The sequence below is a fragment of the Rhizophagus irregularis genome, chromosome 4 (genome assembly GCF_026210795.1).
Source record: "Rhizophagus irregularis chromosome 4, complete sequence".
NCBI classification, from domain to species: domain Eukaryota; kingdom Fungi; phylum Glomeromycota; class Glomeromycetes; order Glomerales; family Glomeraceae; genus Rhizophagus; species Rhizophagus irregularis.
Window position 1 is genome coordinate 4,813,319 of NC_089432.1, and position 18,937 is coordinate 4,832,255.

General features: G+C 24.4%; 3 protein-coding genes across 3 annotated transcripts; all 3 read right to left on the reverse strand.

The window, feature by feature from the left end:
- Positions 1–4,429: 4,429 nt before the first annotated feature.
- OCT59_024351 (uncharacterized protein) lies at positions 4,430–6,294 on the reverse strand (the record flags this gene model as incomplete). The annotated part of the gene is made up of 5 exons (XM_066135378.1): positions 4,430–4,662; positions 4,728–5,070; positions 5,156–5,236; positions 5,577–5,777; positions 6,253–6,294. 5 exons carry the CDS (start codon positions 6,292–6,294, stop codon positions 4,430–4,432), a joined length of 900 nt encoding a protein of 299 aa, XP_065991405.1.
- A 6,918-nt stretch (positions 6,295–13,212) lies between these two features.
- Positions 13,213–15,913, reverse strand: OCT59_024352 (uncharacterized protein; the record flags this gene model as incomplete). The annotated part of the gene is made up of 5 exons (XM_066135379.1): positions 13,213–14,681; positions 14,760–15,120; positions 15,217–15,395; positions 15,487–15,559; positions 15,665–15,913. 5 exons carry the CDS (start codon positions 15,911–15,913, stop codon positions 13,621–13,623), a joined length of 1,923 nt encoding a protein of 640 aa, XP_065991406.1. The 3' UTR covers positions 13,213–13,620.
- Positions 15,914–16,431: 518 nt separating this feature from the next.
- Positions 16,432–18,904, reverse strand: OCT59_024353 (uncharacterized protein; the record flags this gene model as incomplete). Its single annotated transcript, XM_066135380.1, has 5 exons — positions 16,432–17,671; positions 17,746–18,115; positions 18,212–18,390; positions 18,483–18,555; positions 18,656–18,904. 5 exons carry the CDS (start codon positions 18,902–18,904, stop codon positions 16,575–16,577), a joined length of 1,968 nt encoding a protein of 655 aa, XP_065991407.1. The 3' UTR covers positions 16,432–16,574.
- Between the last annotated feature and the right edge of the window lie 33 nt (positions 18,905–18,937).

The following is an 18,937-nucleotide window of genomic DNA, read 5'->3' on the forward strand; positions in this document are numbered from 1 at the left end:
ATTTATCATAAATTGCAGTCAAAATTCTTATTGCTTCAGATTTTTCATCTTTTGTAAGTGATTCATCAGCAAGAATTGTTTGTTTCCGAAATTCAAATTGTTTGTGCATATTATTGTGAATATTATAATCCGTTAGTGCAGATGCTTTGTTAAGTGTAGTATTAATTAAATCTTTTCTAATAACAGACATAATGAAAAATTTCATTGTAAATTTTTTTAAAATTTTTTTCGGAACGGTCTATTTATAAAAGTCAATCATGTGTAATATTGACTGCGTATGTACTCCTGTACTCAAACCTAATTAGTCTAGTCAAATGATTTGTGATTTTCATTGTCAAGGAAAAATTTTTTTCCGATACAAAAAGTTCGATAATTTTTTTATTTTTTGATTTTCAATTTTTTAAATTAATTAATCTAACTTTACCATTTATTTTAAAGGATTCCAAAAAAAAAAAATTATTATTTGTCTAAAGGCGCAGGATCACTTGACAAAAAACGACGATCGTAACTATTAAATATATATACTATACATCAGAAATTTATACCATTAAAATATATTAGACAAATTTAATTATAAATTTGGATTTTAATGTGCATAGGATTGGTTAAATTGATAAACTAAATTTATATATGTTAAAAATTGTAATATAAAAAAATATTCATAATATTTCTTTAAGGAGACTATCTAAAATAATCAAAAGTCGAATTAACTTTCATAAACAGTTTAACTTATAATAAGTTGCTCCTCTGATGTGAAAATTTTTTTTTTTTCATTTCATCATAATTTATAAGTTTTCCATTTAAAACATCTCGATATATCAGGTATTTATTTCAGAGAAGCGTCTATATACGACATGTATGTCACGTCCGCTTTATATATGATACAGTCACTTTGTATTTGTTTTAAACATTTAACGTCTATATTATTAATATTATTGATCAATGAATAAGATATACTTATTTTAATGCTTATAAGAAGTTAAGTATTAAAAAAAATTCTGTTATTTATTATTTTAAAATTTTTTTTTTGAAGTTTTGGAAATCGAAACTATAAGAAAACTCAATTTTAACGTTATAAAATTTATTAGTACAATAATTATTATTTACTACTTCTGTTTCTTCAATTTTATTTTTTCTTATTTTGTCAATTTTTCATTATTTTCATTGATTTTTTTGTTATATTTTTTTTTACGTTTTTCTTTATTAGAATGTGTAAAACTAACGCTAATACTATAAAAGTTGTTAATTGCGATTATCAAAAATTTTTAATCTTAAAATTACTTATTCAAAACGAATTTTATTTATACTGAATCTTGATACGGAAAACACTTTTGTATTCTACTTTATTTTACTTTTGCGATTGTAAGTGACTGCCTATTTATCCGATTTATAATTTGAATTGTTCATACGCTCTTCGAATTTGTCGATAGTCTTCTGCTTTGGAGAAATTGTTCTAGCCTCGCCTGTTGCCTCAATTATTATTTGCATGAATCTTAAGTTTACAACTAGCTGATCTCTCATCGTTATTCTTCCATTAATATTACTATTATTGGATTAAGTTAATAAGTTTTTCATCTATTATATCAAAAAATTGTCTTACTAGCAATACTGTTCCTATGAAAATAATCGTTAAATTTTTGTACAATTTTCATACAAATCCATATGGAATCCCTACAATTATTGCAGTTTTATGATAAAAATAGCCATAGTATTCATAGTATTTTGTTTAATGTACTAAAAATGTATGATATTCGTACAATCTAAATAAAGTGTGTAATTTATGTTTAAATTTTAGCATACGATTATTTTGATATTCAATTTCCCTATGAAAAGTAATCATAATTTATGTACAATTTAAATATGATTTTGGTATAGAATTATGCACAATTAATTTTTATACATTTTTATATAATTATCAATTATTTAGTTTTTTCAGCCAAATATAAAAACAAGTAATATTTAATATTTTATTTCTTTAGTAATTCATAAAATTTGTGCGTACTTTCTATGAAATCACGTGATATGCATCAGGAAATTTTATTGTTCTATTTTGTATGATTACATATTTATTCATTTTTTTTTTCCTTTTTTCTTTGTTGATTTTTCAGCCTCACACCCATATTTTTTTTTAATAAATAAAAACTGAAAATAGCTTGTAAAGTTGTTTTTAATTATTAATTATAATGTTTTATTATTAAGTATTTTTTCAATATAATGTAAAATTACATACTGCTTTTCCACGTGCGGGGTTTTTCGTAATTTCAGTACTTTGTTAACTGAAATATGCCTGGAGGTTTAAGAAAATTTACATGTGGAGTAATTCTAATATTGTGGTAATATTAGAATGTAGAAAATGTAAATATCGGAGAAATATTGTATAGGTCTTTAGGCAATACTTTGCTATTTTCATTATTAAGAACTCCCATTTTGAAACGGTAATAAATTAAAATCAATATCTTTTAATACTTCATTATTATTTTTATTATTATTTAAATATTTATTATTATTATAAAAATTTCTTTTGGCTCGATCAAAGCATGATTTTATTCGTTAATGAATTCGGGTCGAATTTATGATGCAGGCCAGAATTTTGGCATATACAAATATACTCATTATAATTCCGGCCGCTGCCGGTTTCGGATATCAATAATTATTTATCTCCGGATAACTGTTTGTTTTCTCTCCATTTTTAATTTTCATTGAATTCGTTGTACAATCAAGCAATCCTTTCATTATATCCTTTTAGTAATTTTTTCATCCCGCCTTTCCTTTTAGACATTCTTTATTCTACCATACAATATACGTGCGCCAAATTTCAATACATATATAATGTTTGTACTTTTCCTTTTTTTACTTGATACAAAATATTTATATTTCGTTTTTTTGAAAAATAAATTTAAATAACAAAAAAATAAACTCACACAAGCTATGAAAAATGTCTCAGAATCAAGATAAACAGCAATAAACTTGCTTTATAAACTAAAATTTTGACATTATATATCAAATATTACAATTTCACTAAATATACATAAAATTCAACTCGTTCTAATTCTTTAAATATTAGAAAATCAATCATTATGAGGATTTGAGTGAAATCTCGGAAGTATGTATTATAATTAATATCAATCTTTTTTTTTTTTAAGGAGATTACTTTATTTAAAGATATGTTTTTCTTTTGCAGACAATAAAAAATAATAGTAATGTTCATTTTAGTGAGACGAAGCCAATTCATAATCGGTAATTGAAATGTTTGTTTTTCGTTTCTTAAAAATAAAAATTTTAACCCAGCGTCTTTATTAATAAATCAATCTCAGCTATTGTAAAAGAAAAAGAAATGTTTATTCAATTATTGCGAGAAATCTCATACACTAATTCTGAGAAAGCATCCTACGTACCTCTACTCGAATGAATTAGTACCTTACTCTCCTCTAATTGACTATTCAGCTGAAAGTATCATAAAATTAGATTATTTAATACTAAATAAGTTCTCCTCAGGCTCTCTCTTCTTAGTAAGTTGGACATCATGCTACGATTGCTATAGACAAATTGATATTTTTTATTAACATTTTTATTACAAATACTATTATTATTAAAAAAAATTATATTTAAATTAATTATTATTAATTGGTTTGCAAATTATTTTTGGACGAAACTTATAACATGTTAAATCGTATTAAACATACAGTACCATGTATTTATAATTTAATAATCGTTTGATTCGTATCATAAAATATTAATACAGATTGTAAGAAATCTAGCAATACATGCATACATATAAAAATTGGTTGTATGAAATTAAAAAAAGCTGTGTACACGTACTATAATAAATGGAAGAAAACTTGAAATAAATTAAAAAACTGTTGTTTGTATTTGTAATAAAAACCCGAGGAAAAAAATACGAAAAAACAAGCGATAAAATGAAAGAAATTTTGATATAACTCGAACAATTTGTTTGCGTTTGTAATAAAATCCGAAAAAGTAGAATAATAATAAACGAAAAAGTTTGTATTTGTAATAAAATCCGAGAAAAAAAATATGAAAAAAAAACAAGCGATAAAATGAAAAAAAAATTGAAATAACTCGAACAGTTTGTTTGCGTTTGTAATAAAACCCGAAAAAAAAGAATAATAATAAATGAAAAAGTTTGTATTAGTAATAAAATCCGAGAAAAAAAATATGAAAAAAAAAACGGTGATAAAATGAAAGAAAAATTGAAATAACTCGAACAATTTGTTTACGTTTGTAATAAAAACCGGAAAAAAAAGAATAATAATAAACGAAAAAAGTGTTTGTATTTGTAATAAAATCCGTGAAAAAAAAATATGAAAAAAAACGGGGGATAAAATGAAAGAAAAATTGAAATAACTCGAATAATTTGTATGTAATAAAAACCGAAAAAAAAGAATAATAAACGAAGTAATATAAGTTTTTATATTTGATACTTATCGGAATTTATGTCACAATCATCGCAACTTGGTAAGTTTGGTAAGTTCAATAAGTCAGAATCATCATTTCTTAATATTACTGTTGTTTCACTTTCATTTTTAAAATTATTTGCTAAGCTTGTGCTGACTTTAGGATCAGTAGAATCAATAATTTTATCAAGTTCCGAATTTACTTTGTGAATATTTGGTCTTTCATCTGGTTCTTGTCTCCAACATTCTATTCAAATAAATTTCAAAATTAGATCATATAGTTAAAAATTAATAGTATTAGCTTAAACTTACCTTCATAAAGCGCAACGAATTTATCGTTTGTGTTTGGAATAGGTTTTTCTCTTTCACCATCAAGAATTTTTAATATAATAGATGCATTATCATTCCTTGTTTCATAATTGAAAGGTGATGAACAACTAGTCAATTCCCAGAATATAACTCCTAAACTATAAATATCTGATTTTTCGTTTAAATCGTAACCCTTAACATTATTAAGAATTTTAGGATCAACGTAAGGTATTATGCCACGTGGTTTAGTAGGTAGATAGGAAACTTTTTCTTGTTGACGCAAACGTGAACATCCAAAATCTGATAATTTTATTGTATTTTGATGTATTAAAATATTTTTGGAATGCTAAATAGAATGAATAACTTAATGTGTTAATTGGTGTTAATTATATAATATCATAACGATATTAAAATAAATTAATCACACTTACAAGATCTCCATGTATGATTTTGTTATCATGTAACCATAAAATTGCACCTGTAATTTCTTTGGCAAACTTAAATTGGATTTCCTATTTAATTAAAGATTTAGTGTTGTCTTTTAAATGATTTTCCAATGTTCCCCCGTCCGCGTATTCAAGAACGAATGAATAATTTATTCCATCCGATTCATCTTAAATTATAAAAAAATTATGTAAACAATACTTAAAATATATATCAAACGATCAAATGATTATCATACCTCATACCTTTTAATTTCGTAACTCCATAAAATCGAATTATATTTGGATGAGATGCTATCATCATTAAATTAATCTAAATGAATTCATAATATTAAAAATGACAATGTCAATAAAACAATAGGATATAGTATACTATATACTGTATAAACAGAGTTAATTATTAACATACTTCGTTAATAATTTCTTCCATGGAGTTTAAATTTTCATTAAATTCTTTAATCGCAAATTTTGTTGTGTTCTTCCAATATGCGACATGAACCGTAGAAAATCCTCCAGAGCCAATCTTAACAAAATTTTTAAATTCTTGAGAGTCATAGTAACAAATTATCTTATCATCCAATAATACATTAATGCTATTTGACTCACGTATCTTTATAAAATAAAATATAATTAATTAATAAATAAATACTAATTAATAACTAGTAATTGAATGGTTTTAATTTTAAATCAAATGTATCCTAACTAACTGAAGGATAAAAAAAAGTTAGGCTCAATATAATTCAATCAAAAAATAATAATTTACCTGTATATTCGTATTGTGCTTTTTTTTTATTAATAAAATGCAAGAATGTAAGTTAAAGAAAAAAAAAATAAATAAATAAATTAAAAATCACGTAAATTCATGGAATGATTGACAGCAGTAATATTGTTATTACTACCAAAAAAGTAAGGATTATGGATCTTGATAAGTCACAATTCACAATCGCTAAGAGAGAAAGTTATATTATAAGCTTGGGTGTAAAAGGATTGCAACCCAGAACGTAAGGATATTAGGATATTTGATAGTTTTTTTTTAAAACTAAAATTTTTTTGGTGATCGGTAATCGAAAAGTGTGATCTCCTACTAAAAGAACCGAAAAATATGGTTTAGCATGGAATTCAGGCATAATTTTTAGAGATACGTCATAATAGTTAATGAGTCGAGATCAAGCAGAAAATCGATTCTTGAGTGTTATATATTGTTCAATAAACTATCTATATTATGTAAATATCGTAAGCGCAATATATAAAAATTGTAGTTATTAAAGATTTTATAATATATGTAAATAATTGGCAATTGTACATTTTTTTAATATAAAAATTATAATTAATAAATTCAAAATTTTAAATAAAAATGCATGTCAATGTACTTCTTAGAATTATAATATCAGCTTAGTAGTCATATTAAAATCAAATTTAACGACTTACGACGTGGATCAAGGTAATTATTTCAATAGAGGTTATTTATTTAAATTTGTACATATACATATAATTATATATATGATATAATTTTTACATGTAAACTTACTAATTGGAAAGCCGATTCAGATTGTATTTCAGGACTTATTTACTAATCAAAACGAAATGATTATGAATATGTTCATATATTTTCTGATGAGTTTATCACTCTACAAGAAATATAAATATATTAATATAAATAAAATATAAATATATACATTTTGCATGATAATAATATGGTAAGTACTACTTCGTCGATTTTTTTTTTATTTGTATATTGGAAAATTTTAAAAAGTTTATTCAGAAAGAATGGCGTATTTATTTCGCGATCATTATTTTTTTTGTGCTACTGAGACTACTGACTAAATCATAACTATAAAATATATAAAATTCGATATTTTCGGACTTTTCGAACAATATTTTTAAAAAAGGCTAGTGAAATTTAAGATCTACGATTAATTTAGATGCTTTGGTTTGAATTAATTGTGTTACATTAGGTGATAGATATACAGATATACGACTTTTCGAACAATATTTTTAAAAAAAGCTAGTGAAATTTAAGATCTACACATTTTTTCGATTAATTTAGATGTTTCGGTTTGAATTAATTGTGTTACATTAGGTGATAGATATACAGATATACGACTTTTCGAACAATATTTTTAAAAAAGGCTAGTGAAATTTAAGATCTACGATTAATTTAGATGTTTTGGTTTGAATTAAATTGTGTTACGTAAGCACGGAAAGGTTGATGAAAAATCATCATGGTGCATGATGATTTTTCACCATGTTGCTTGATGACTTTTCTATGGAAAGCCATCCTTGACAAAAGGTTGATATCCAGACATCATGTTGGATAATGTCTAGACATCATGTTTGATATATGTAGGATGATGTTTGTACATCATTCAACATGATGCTCAAGCATCAACCGACATGATGTCTTAGACATCATGTTACCAAATATAGTAAATTTTATTTTGTGTAACTCATAAATATACTATATTTGGTAATTTGATCAGCATGATGTCTAGACATCATGTCGGTTGATGTCTTTCACATCATGTTGAATGATGTACAAACATCATCCTACATATATCAAACATGATGTCTAGACATACCATCATGATGTCTAAATATTATATTTCATGATGTTTGGACATCAACCTTTTGTCAAGGACGGCTTTCCATACTTTTCACCATGATTTATGATGACTTTTCACCATGTGACAAATAATTTTCATCATGTTTCCTAATACGGAATTGTTCAATATCCAAAAATAGCTTACCATGCCACTGGTTTTTTATATTACAAATTTAATAAATTTTAAGATTTTCTTTTACAAATTTGGAAATTTACCGATCCTTTGGCATTTTTGCAATCACATTTACCGGTATAAAACATTTTTTTGCCATCACATCTATGAATTTTTTTTTCAACTAATCTAAATTTTTTCGGTTCCTCTTTTTTATAATTTTCATTTTTTCAAATTTCCTTTTTTCTCTTTCAAAACACCTTTGTCTTTCTTTTCACCATTTAGATTTGGTTTTTTTTCCAAAACTGAAAAATTATTATTATTTTTTTTTATTAAAAGTCTTTTAAGACTTATATTATTTTTTTTTGGTCTTTTTTTTTAGACCATATTATTGAATTTTATTTTTCGGTCTTTTTGGACCGAATTATTATTTATTTCAGAATTTTTTCGGTACTTTTTAAACCCGATTTCTTTCTTTATCCTTTTTCATTCCCCGTATTTTTTTCTTTTTCTTTTGAAATTTTTCTTTTTCAACCCGATTTTTCTCTTTATTCCTCCCCACAAATTTTTTTTTTCTTTTTTTCCGATTGACTTTTTTTCCAATCCGAAAATTTTTTCCCCTTTCCTTTTTCGGTTTGGCCTTTTTTCTTTCATACCGAATTTTTTTTCTGAATACATTCTTTCACCATTTAGGTTTGGACCGGTGATTAGATCAATGTTGCGGCGACACCTTTATTCCCGATTCTTATTATTAATAATAGTATTATTTTTTTGTATCAAGCTCAATAATAAATAGACTGACATAATTATTTATTTTTTGTAACAATAGATCGTTATAATTAATTTTTCTGGGAATTTTTTTTTCATATTAATTAGTAAGATATTTTTTTTTCTAGAGGATAAAAAAAAAGATTTTTTTTGTAACAATGTAACAACAAACTACTTATACAAAATTGTTTTTGTAATGAATTTGTAAATTCCACAATACTGCAACATTTGTTTCGTGTAATAAATAAATTTTGTATTTAACAATAATATTTTATATATTGTATAACACTTGCACATGTTATTTATTCTAGGTCCAAGTGTTTCAGTATGGAAACTTCAGAACGGTGAATTTCGAAACAGTAAATTTCGAAATGGTAAGTTTCGTAACGAAACAATGCGAAACAATTTTTTTTATTTTTTTTAATAAGAAATGTTATTTATTCTAATGTTTCTTTATTTTTGCTGGTTTATTTTGACTTGGTAACTTCAGAACGGTAGATTTCGAAAATGGATAAAATTCATAATGCGGGCCGAGATTCATAGTGCCGGTCAGACAATTTTGGCCTGAATTTCGTCTTTCAGCTAGAGTTTCGTTGAGTTTTGGTCTGGCCTAATTTTGGCCGGGATCAAAAATATATTTGATCTAATCCTGGCCGAATTTTAATGCTGACTAGGATTGAGTTTTAACCGGTTATTAACCGGTTAAGACTTTTTGGACCGGTTCCAACCTCTAATCCCGGGCATTTCTGTTTGTGGGTTTAACATTTGTAGTATAAACCAATTGAAAATAGGTAGATATTAATTAAATTTGTCTTTAAACAGTTTCTTGTATTTTACATGAAATGACAAAGAAATAGCATGATAAAATATTCTAAACATTTTCTATTTAAAGATTTCAGGATACACAACATTACGTGTAACATTTTTACTTTGATTTCTTCTTATGCTAAGACTATATATTTATTACAATGTGCAAAAATTATTCTATTCTTTTTATAAATTCTGTAAAAGTAGTACTTGAATAACTAGGGCTAATTTTAATATGTTTTCCTAGTATTTTTAATTGAAAAAACTAAATAAATAAAATACAACCGAATTTGATTATGTCAAATAAATATTTACTAACTAGTATTAATATTTAATTCGTCAATTTTTCGATTAATTTCTTGTCTACTACTAAAATATAAGGTCAATCATTGAATTTAGATTTTGTAAAGATAAACGAAAATATTTTTACCTTTCAGTATCTATTTTAAAATTAAGTTCTATTGAAACATAATCTGTATCCAAAGATTTAGTTATTAGTATTTTGAATTTACTTATCTATTTTATTTTTACATACCTTTTAAAAGAATATTTAGACGAGCAATTAGAAATAATAGATTTTAATGATCTACTTATATAAATAGCACTTGGATGAGGGTTTTCACTAAACTCGGGACAAAGTTTCTTTAATTGTACTAATTCTTTCCTTTTTTTTCAGCTTGATTAAATTGTTCTATATCTTTATTTCTATATATACCATCTACCAAAGGTTTTGCGAATTTCTGTCATTGTAGATCTTTTTTTGGAATCAGGACTTTTCATTAAATTAGCAAAGCACTCTGGTGTGAACAAGATTTTAAAATAGTCAGTTATTATGTTATAGGAATTTAATCTCCATTATTTATTGTATATTAACAAACATTATATTCCATATATTAACATAAAAATATTGCTCTATTATTCTTCGATTATTTCAATATCAGCGACTCGTGAATTCACTGCTGATTTGACTTTCTGTGCGATAAAATATACCGTAATAGTGTATTCAAATGTAAGGTTTAATTTTCTTTTCCTGAATAAATAATGTGAAGGGTATAAAGAGTGACTAGTTGTGAAGCATCATATTTCATAAATATTTATTGATATCAATTTATATGTAATCTTACTCCAGCCACCAAGGTGTTGTATGAAAAAGTGATAACGTCATGATAGACGCAGCAAAAGCAGTGCCTTTGCATTACTTTATAAATAATTAAGTTGAAATTTTATGATATAAATATTTACAGTTTAAAGTAATCTATTACAGAGAATATTTATTTATTTAAATTAAATTAAATTATAGGTAATCGGAGTACATTCATGATAAATACTAGAAGAATATATTAATGATACTCCTCTTGCCCTAATTTGATCCAATAATTTTGTTTCTTCATCATTCAACACTCTTTCTAACTTTCCCATACCAAAGAATTTTAAACTATTATTTTCTTTTTTAATATAATTCAAAATTATTTTAAGATACTCTGAATGAATATTAATATTTAAACTAATCGTTTCAAAATGATGAGGAAGATTTTCAAAAAATGCTTCAAGTAGAAAAGTATGTTTAAATCCAAAAATAGTATATTGAAAATCAGAAAAAACTGAATAGAAATTTCCTTAACATCAAAAAATTTTAAATTTTTGGCAAAATTTCCCATCATTTCATCACTTGTAAAATTTCTAATTATATAAAGAAACAAATTACTAATTCTTAAATTTTTAAAATAAGGAATTAATGAAAAAACAATCTCTGGATCAATTGTTATTTTTAAATTATTAAGGTTTAAACAATATAATGATAAATACTCAATAATAAGAATTGTTAAATCACCATGAAAATATAATTTTTGTAATGATTCACCTAAATATTTGATTATTGAAGATGTAACTTTATCATTCCAAATGTTGCTCTTAATTGTTAACTCTTTTAGTTTAAATGATGCAAAATTTAAAATCCTACATTGATCAATTGATAATCCATCACAATTATAAAAATTTAAGTATTTAAATTATATAAAATTATTAAATTCTCAAAAGAAATATCACGAAAGCTAATAGCTACAAATTCAATATAAACTAAAGAATGTTTTTGAAATTCTAATGATGAAAATATATAACTTAATAAAGAATAACGTATAAATATTTTAAATGCTTCAAGTTTATTTTGCTTTTGAATTATTGTGCTAATGATTTTTTTAATTCTTATGGGAATTTGACTCCCTTTTGAAAATTCCAATTTTCTCAAATTTAAACAATTATTCGTTATACTTTTTAAAAGTACTTCTCCTTTGTTTGGTTTTAAGTTTATATCACATAAACTTAATGATTTTAAATTTGAAAAATTTTGTGGAATACTTTTTATATTATAATCTTGATAATCGCATTGGAATGAAATAATAGATTGTTTAATATTAATGCTTTTACGTAAATTTGATTGATGAAATGTTAAAATAAATTCTCTAACAATTCCATGATCTTCCTTTATATTTAAATATTCCCAAAACCAAAAAAAATTATTCGGTTTATTACCAAATAATCGTAATATTCTATATATTTTGAATATTCAAATAATGGTTTATTTATTATATCATTAATATTAACGTCATTAATATTAATATTATATTGATTTAATTGATTTTTAAATCGTAAAATTTCTGCTTTATTAAAACATAAAATAAAAGTAAAGATTATTTTGGATTTTTTATTATATTCATATGATAGTTGATTAAAAGGATTTTTGTAAAGTAAAGGAACCGTTTCTCTGCACCATAATCGATTAACCAATAAACAATTAAATAAAGTTGAACGATCATCTTGAAGGTATTTTAATATACAGTAAATACAATCATCTGATAGATAGGGTGAACTCATTTTCGTAAAAGTATTTCTTTATCTGATATATCGAAAAATTTCTTTCCATTTATATATAGACATTAAAACAATATTATATTTAAATTTGATTATTTGAATTGTGATCGCAGCATAGTCACGCAATGTCAAGGTAGAGTATTTATCGATCACATTTCATTTTTGTTGACCACATGAACCCAACATATTATAATAATATGCCACGTAAATTTGTCTAACCGTCCTTATCTATTTTAGGTTCGGTTCCGGACACCAAACGGAACACTGCGGGTAAGAGCGTCAATTTGTTTTTAATTTTTATTTTATTTGATTTATTACTAAAATTCGAAGTATTATTCTTCTCAACATCATGATAATATTATTTCAAATACAGTATTATGTAAGCATAATAACATTGATTATACTTTCTGCTAAAAAATTTCCCTTCCGTTCTTTTTCTTTCAAGGCAAATTAACTGCTTAATTAACCAAAGAAGTATTGTTAAAAAAAAACTAAATTTATGTGGAAACGGAGAATAATAATGAAATTTTATGAAATGAGGTAGAGGATAAAATTAAAGGAAATTTAGCGAAAATACAGTATGTGTAGAAAATAGTTCTTATTGAAATTTTTTAATGAAAGAGAGAAGCCAGATGAAATTTCACACAAAATACATGCGAAAGTGAAAATTAATGCGAAAATGAGGTAAGAAAAATGGAATGATATTAAACGAAATTTATTGAAAAATAATTCTAACTGAAATTTTTCTAATGAAAAAAAAAGAAAAAGGTAGTGAAACTGGATGAAATTTAATAATAAAATGAGGAACAACGAAATTTAACTTAAAAACACATAATATATAGACATACAGAGGTCAGCGCCAGCTTATTATTATGAAGAACAATGATGGCAAACGCAAAAACGTGACAAATTTTTTGCCCAATTTTATTATTTAAAATTATTTATTTATTACTAGATGCTAACGAACTATATTTAATTTTGTAGATATATTAATAATTAAATAGGACTAATAATGAAATTATGGTTTTGATGTATATGCGAAGTGTATATGTGGTCACCGATTTCTGGATAGCATAAATAATCTATATAGTATAATAAGTCAAAAAAAAAAAATTGTTAAATTGATTCCAAACCTTCGTGAATCATATCCTACAAACTCTTTATATTTAATTTACCCATATAGAATGACATCTTATTTCTTTTAATCTACAAATCAGTAATACTAAATATAACATACTTCTAATATACTAGTATAACGAATTAACAATTGAAACACATTTTATAATTTTAATAATATTATTGATTATTTTGAAGTACTTCTAACTTATTTTGTGCATATTGATAACCTTGTTTAGCAGATTTTTCATACCAATAAATCGCTTTAACTATATCTTTTGTAATCCCTTTACCTTCTTCATATATCCTAGCAAGATTATATTGTGCTGTCACATATCCTAAATTTGCTGATTTTTGATATAATTTAAACGCCTTTTGTGTATCAATTTTAGTTCCAATACCTATTTCATAACAATATCCTAATAAATTTATTCCACGTGGGTATCCTCCTTCAGCCGATTTTTTGAAAAATTCAAAAGCTTTATTATAATCTTTTTCAACATCATTTCCATTTTTATAACAATTACCAAGATAATACATAGCCATTATATTTCCATTATTAGCAGCTTTTTCATACCAATAAAAAGCTTTTTTTGAATCTTTTTTAACAGCTATTCCGTTTATATAAAAATAACCAATATCTAATTGACCATGTGTGAAATTATTATTGGCTGATTTTTCATAATATTCAAAAGCTAATTTATCATTTTTTGTAGTTCCTCTTCCATAATAATAACAACTACCAGCAAAGTATTGTGCAAATTCATGATTTTTTTCTGATGCATCAAGAAGTAAATTAAATGCTTTCTCCATATTTTTACTTGTTCCAATTCCATAAAAATTAAAATATCCAAGTAAAAAAATAGAATTTGAATTATTTTGATTACTTATTAACCAATTGTAAATTTCTTGTGAATTAATATTTTGATCATTAAAATATTCCATAGCTTTCTGCTTTAGAAACTGCCATTTAATTCTTTTATTTGCTAATTTAATTAAATAATCATTTATTTCATCAACTATTATATCAAAACCTTTTTCAAATGAAGCTTTCTCTCGTTCATTTGATACTGCTATAGGATCAGTTTCTATTATATTTATTTTGTTGAAATAATGAATTAGTTTTGATAATTCTCCTTGCGATTCTTGATTGGTTGGGAATTGTTGATCTATTATTCCGTTCAACAAATCAATTACTTGATATATGGTTGGTCGATTATCTTGTTTACAATCCCAACATTCTAAAAAAATGCAGGAAACATGATTTAAGATTAATTAAATAATATTAAAATTAAATTTAAATTTAAAATATTACTTACTAGTATAAATTGTTACATATTCTTCAGGTGTGTCAGGAACAATAGTTTCTCTAAGACCATTTGAAATTTCCAAAATTAAACTAACATTATGTCGATCGTCTTCAGCATAAAAAGGTGGTCGCCCACTTGATATTTCCCATAATAATATTCCAAAACTGTAAACATCACTTTTTTCATTTAATGAATACATTTGCGTTGTTTGATTATTATCATTTCTTTGTCCGTTAAAGGTTTTTGGATCAACATAAGGAACCATCTCAAATAATTTGGATTGACAATTAGATGATGTTCTAATTCTTTTTGATAATCCAAAATCCGCCAATTTGATCTTGTTTTGATGAACTAATACATTGCCAGAATGCTATTAAAAATGAATAAAATTAAATATATTAAAAATTAAGTAAATACAAATATAATATTATCAACAACAATGATTAAATGATAATAAATAAATTACCAGATCATGATGGACAATTCCCTCATTATGCAAGCATGATACAGCGCTAGCTAACTGGAATGCCATAATGTATTTATCATTCCAAGTAAGCTTATCAAAGTTATTCTTCAAATAGTCTCGAAGATTACCACCGTCTGCACATTCCATTACCAGCATATAATTATAATTATCATGATTTTCTAAAAGAAAATTTATATATATATATACATTGTTAGAAATGCATTTTTATGAGTAAAATTGAATATATTACATTTAAAATTTTTATAATACCTGATTCGAATTTTGTTATTCCATGACAATACATAATATTATCACGAAGATCATTTAAACGTTGAATTTTTAACTAAATAAATAAATTTAAAATTTTGAAATAAATATACTAATAGACTAATAAAGACCGAAAAGACCGAAAAGACCGAAAAAAAAAAATTATTGTACACTAAATTACCTCACGAATAATTTCTTTCAGAGTGATATTGTTAAAATTAAAAAAAGATTTTATTGCAAATTGTTTTTCTAAATTTTTATCATAATTTGCACGGTATACTTTTCCAATACTTCCAACACTAATTTGTTGAAAGTTACTAAATTTTTTGTATTCGTAAAATTTTAAATGTTTTTTAAAGATAGCTTCTTCAATCCAGTTAATAGATTCACTCGTATTTTCGGTATCTTGCATTTCGATATTGTCAGACATAATGAATAATAATTTATTTGTAAGAAAAAGTATTAAAAATTTTAGAATTGAAATGTCTAGTTGAAAATTTTATTGTGTAAACTGCTTACGCAATATATTCTCCGCCCATAGTTACACAACGCCCATTAGCATCATTAAACGCAGTCACACAGTACTACAGTTAATAACACATTCCGAAAATAATAATAATATAGTAATTTCCATATACTATATATATTGTCTCATTTTGCCGATCAATTAGCACAAATTAATATTTTAAAAAATAGTACTATCAATTATTTTAAGTCAATCCCAACGACGAGACTGTAACCCAAGGTCACGGTACTTCATATTTGTTTCCCGCAGCTACTAACAATATAGAAAAATATATATACTGTATATTGCAAATCGGCAAATCATTATTTTCTTTCACTTCGGCGAAATGATTCCAAATTATCACAAGTCTTGTAGTTCTAGAACGACATTAGTAAAAATATATACATTCAGTTAATAATAAAAATATACTCGTTAAAGAATAATTATCATTAAAATTTTAATAAGTCTTTTATTTGTAAATTAAAAAAAGTAAATAATAATAAATACATGTATATCAAATTAAAAAAAAAATATATAATGCAGTATAGCAAATTTAATTGATTTAAATATCAAGAATCGAAAGAATTTAAGAATTTAATAATTTTTCTAATTTATATTTCGCATCTTGATACCCTTGTTTGGAAGATTTACCATACCAATAAATCGCTTTATCTATATCTTTTATAATTCCATCCCCATGTTTATACATATTACCGAGATTATACTGTGCTACCATACTTCCTAAATTTGCTGAATTTTGATATAATTCAAATGATTTTTGTTTGTCAATTTTAGTTCCAATACCTTTATGATAACAATATCCTAACATTGTTATTCCATTTGAATATGAATATTCTCCTTCAGTTGATTTCTTGAACATTTTAAAAGCTTTATTATAATCTTTTTCAACACCATCTCCCCTTAAATAACATCCACCTAAATTATGCATAGCTATTATATTTCCATTATTTGAAGCTTTTTTGTACCAATAAAGAGCTTTTTTTAAATCTTTTTCAATGCCTATTCCATATTTATAACAATAACCAGTATCTAATTGTCCATTTGTAAAATTTTTATTAGCAGATTTTTTATAATATTCAAAAGCTAATTGATCGTTTTTTATGGTTCCATTTCCATGTCTATAACAATTTCCAACAAAATATCTTGCGAATATATGATTTTTTGATGCATCAACAAATAAATTAAATGCTTTTTTATAATCACGTTTTACACCAATTCCATAAAAATTAAAATAGCCAAATAAAAAAATAGAATTTGAATTGTTTTGATTATTCAATAACCAATTATACATTTCTTGCAAATCAATATTGTAATTAACAAAATAATCAATAATTTGTCGCTTTAACATCTGCCATTCAATTCCTCTATTTACAAGTTTAATAATATAATCATTTACTTCATCTATTATGTCAAAACCTTTTTCAAATAAAACTTTTTCTCGTTCATTTGATAATATTGTAGGATCAATTTCTTGTATATTTATTTTATTAAAGTTTTGAATAAATTGAGATATTTCTCTTTGTGATTCTAGATTCTCATTAAGTTCTTGCTTGCTTGAGAATTGAGTATTTTGTGTTACAACTGTATTTGAAATGATTTCTTTCAACCAATTAACTACTTGATATATAGTTGGTCGATTATCTGGCTCATTATCCCAACATTCTAAATAAAAATAAATAAATTTATAATTAACTAAATAATATTCAAATTGTCATTAAATTTAAAATTTTACTTACTAGTATAAATTTTTATGTAATCTTCAGGTGTGTCAGGAACAATAGTTTCTCTAAGACCATTTGAAATTTCCAAAATTAAACTAACATTATGTCGATCGTCTTCAGCATAAAAAGGAGGTCGCCCACTTGATATTTCCCATAATAATACTCCAACACTGTAAGCGTCACTTTTTTCATTTAATAAATACATTTGCGTTGTTTGATTATTATCATTTCTTTGTCCGTTTACTCCGTTAAAGGTTTTTGGATCAACATAAGGAACCATCTCAAATAATTTGGATTGACAATTAGATGATGTTCTAATTCTTTTTGATAATCCAAAATCTGCCAACTTGATCTTGTTTTGATGAACTAATATATTGCCAGAATGCTATTAAAAAGGAATAAAATTGAATATATTAAAAATTAAGTAAATACAAATATAATATTATCAACAACAATGATTAAATAATAATAAATAAATTACCAGATCATGATGGACAATTCCCTCATTATGCAAGCATGATACGGCGCTAGCTAACTGGAATGCCATAAGGCATTTATCATTCCAAGTAAGCTTATCAAAGTTATTCTTCAAATAGTCTCGAAGATTACCACCGTCTGCACATTCCATTACCAACATATAATTATAATTATCATAATTTTCTGAAAGAAAAAGTTACATATATTTATATATTATTAGAAATGCATTTTTATGAGTAAAATTCAATATATTGCATTTAAAATTTTTATAATACCTGATTCGAATTTTGTTATTCCATAACAATACATAATATTATCACGAAGATCATTTACACGTTGGATTTTTAACTAAATAAATAAATTCAAAATTTTGAAATAAATATACTAATAGACTAATAAAGACCGAAAAGACCGAATAAAAAAAAAAAATTATTGTACACTAAATTACCTCACGAATAATTTCTTTCAGAGTGATATTGTTAAAATTAAAAAAAGATTTTATTGCAAATTGTTTTTCTAAATTTTTATCATAATTTGCACGGTATACTTTTCCAATACTTCCAACACTAATTTGTTGAAAGTTACTAAATTTTTTGTATTCGTAAAATTTTAAATGTTTTTTAAAGATAGCTTCTTCAATCCAGTTAATAGATTCACTCATATTTTCGGTATCTTGCTTTTCGATATTGTCAGACATAATGAATAATAATTTATTTAATTTATTTGCAAA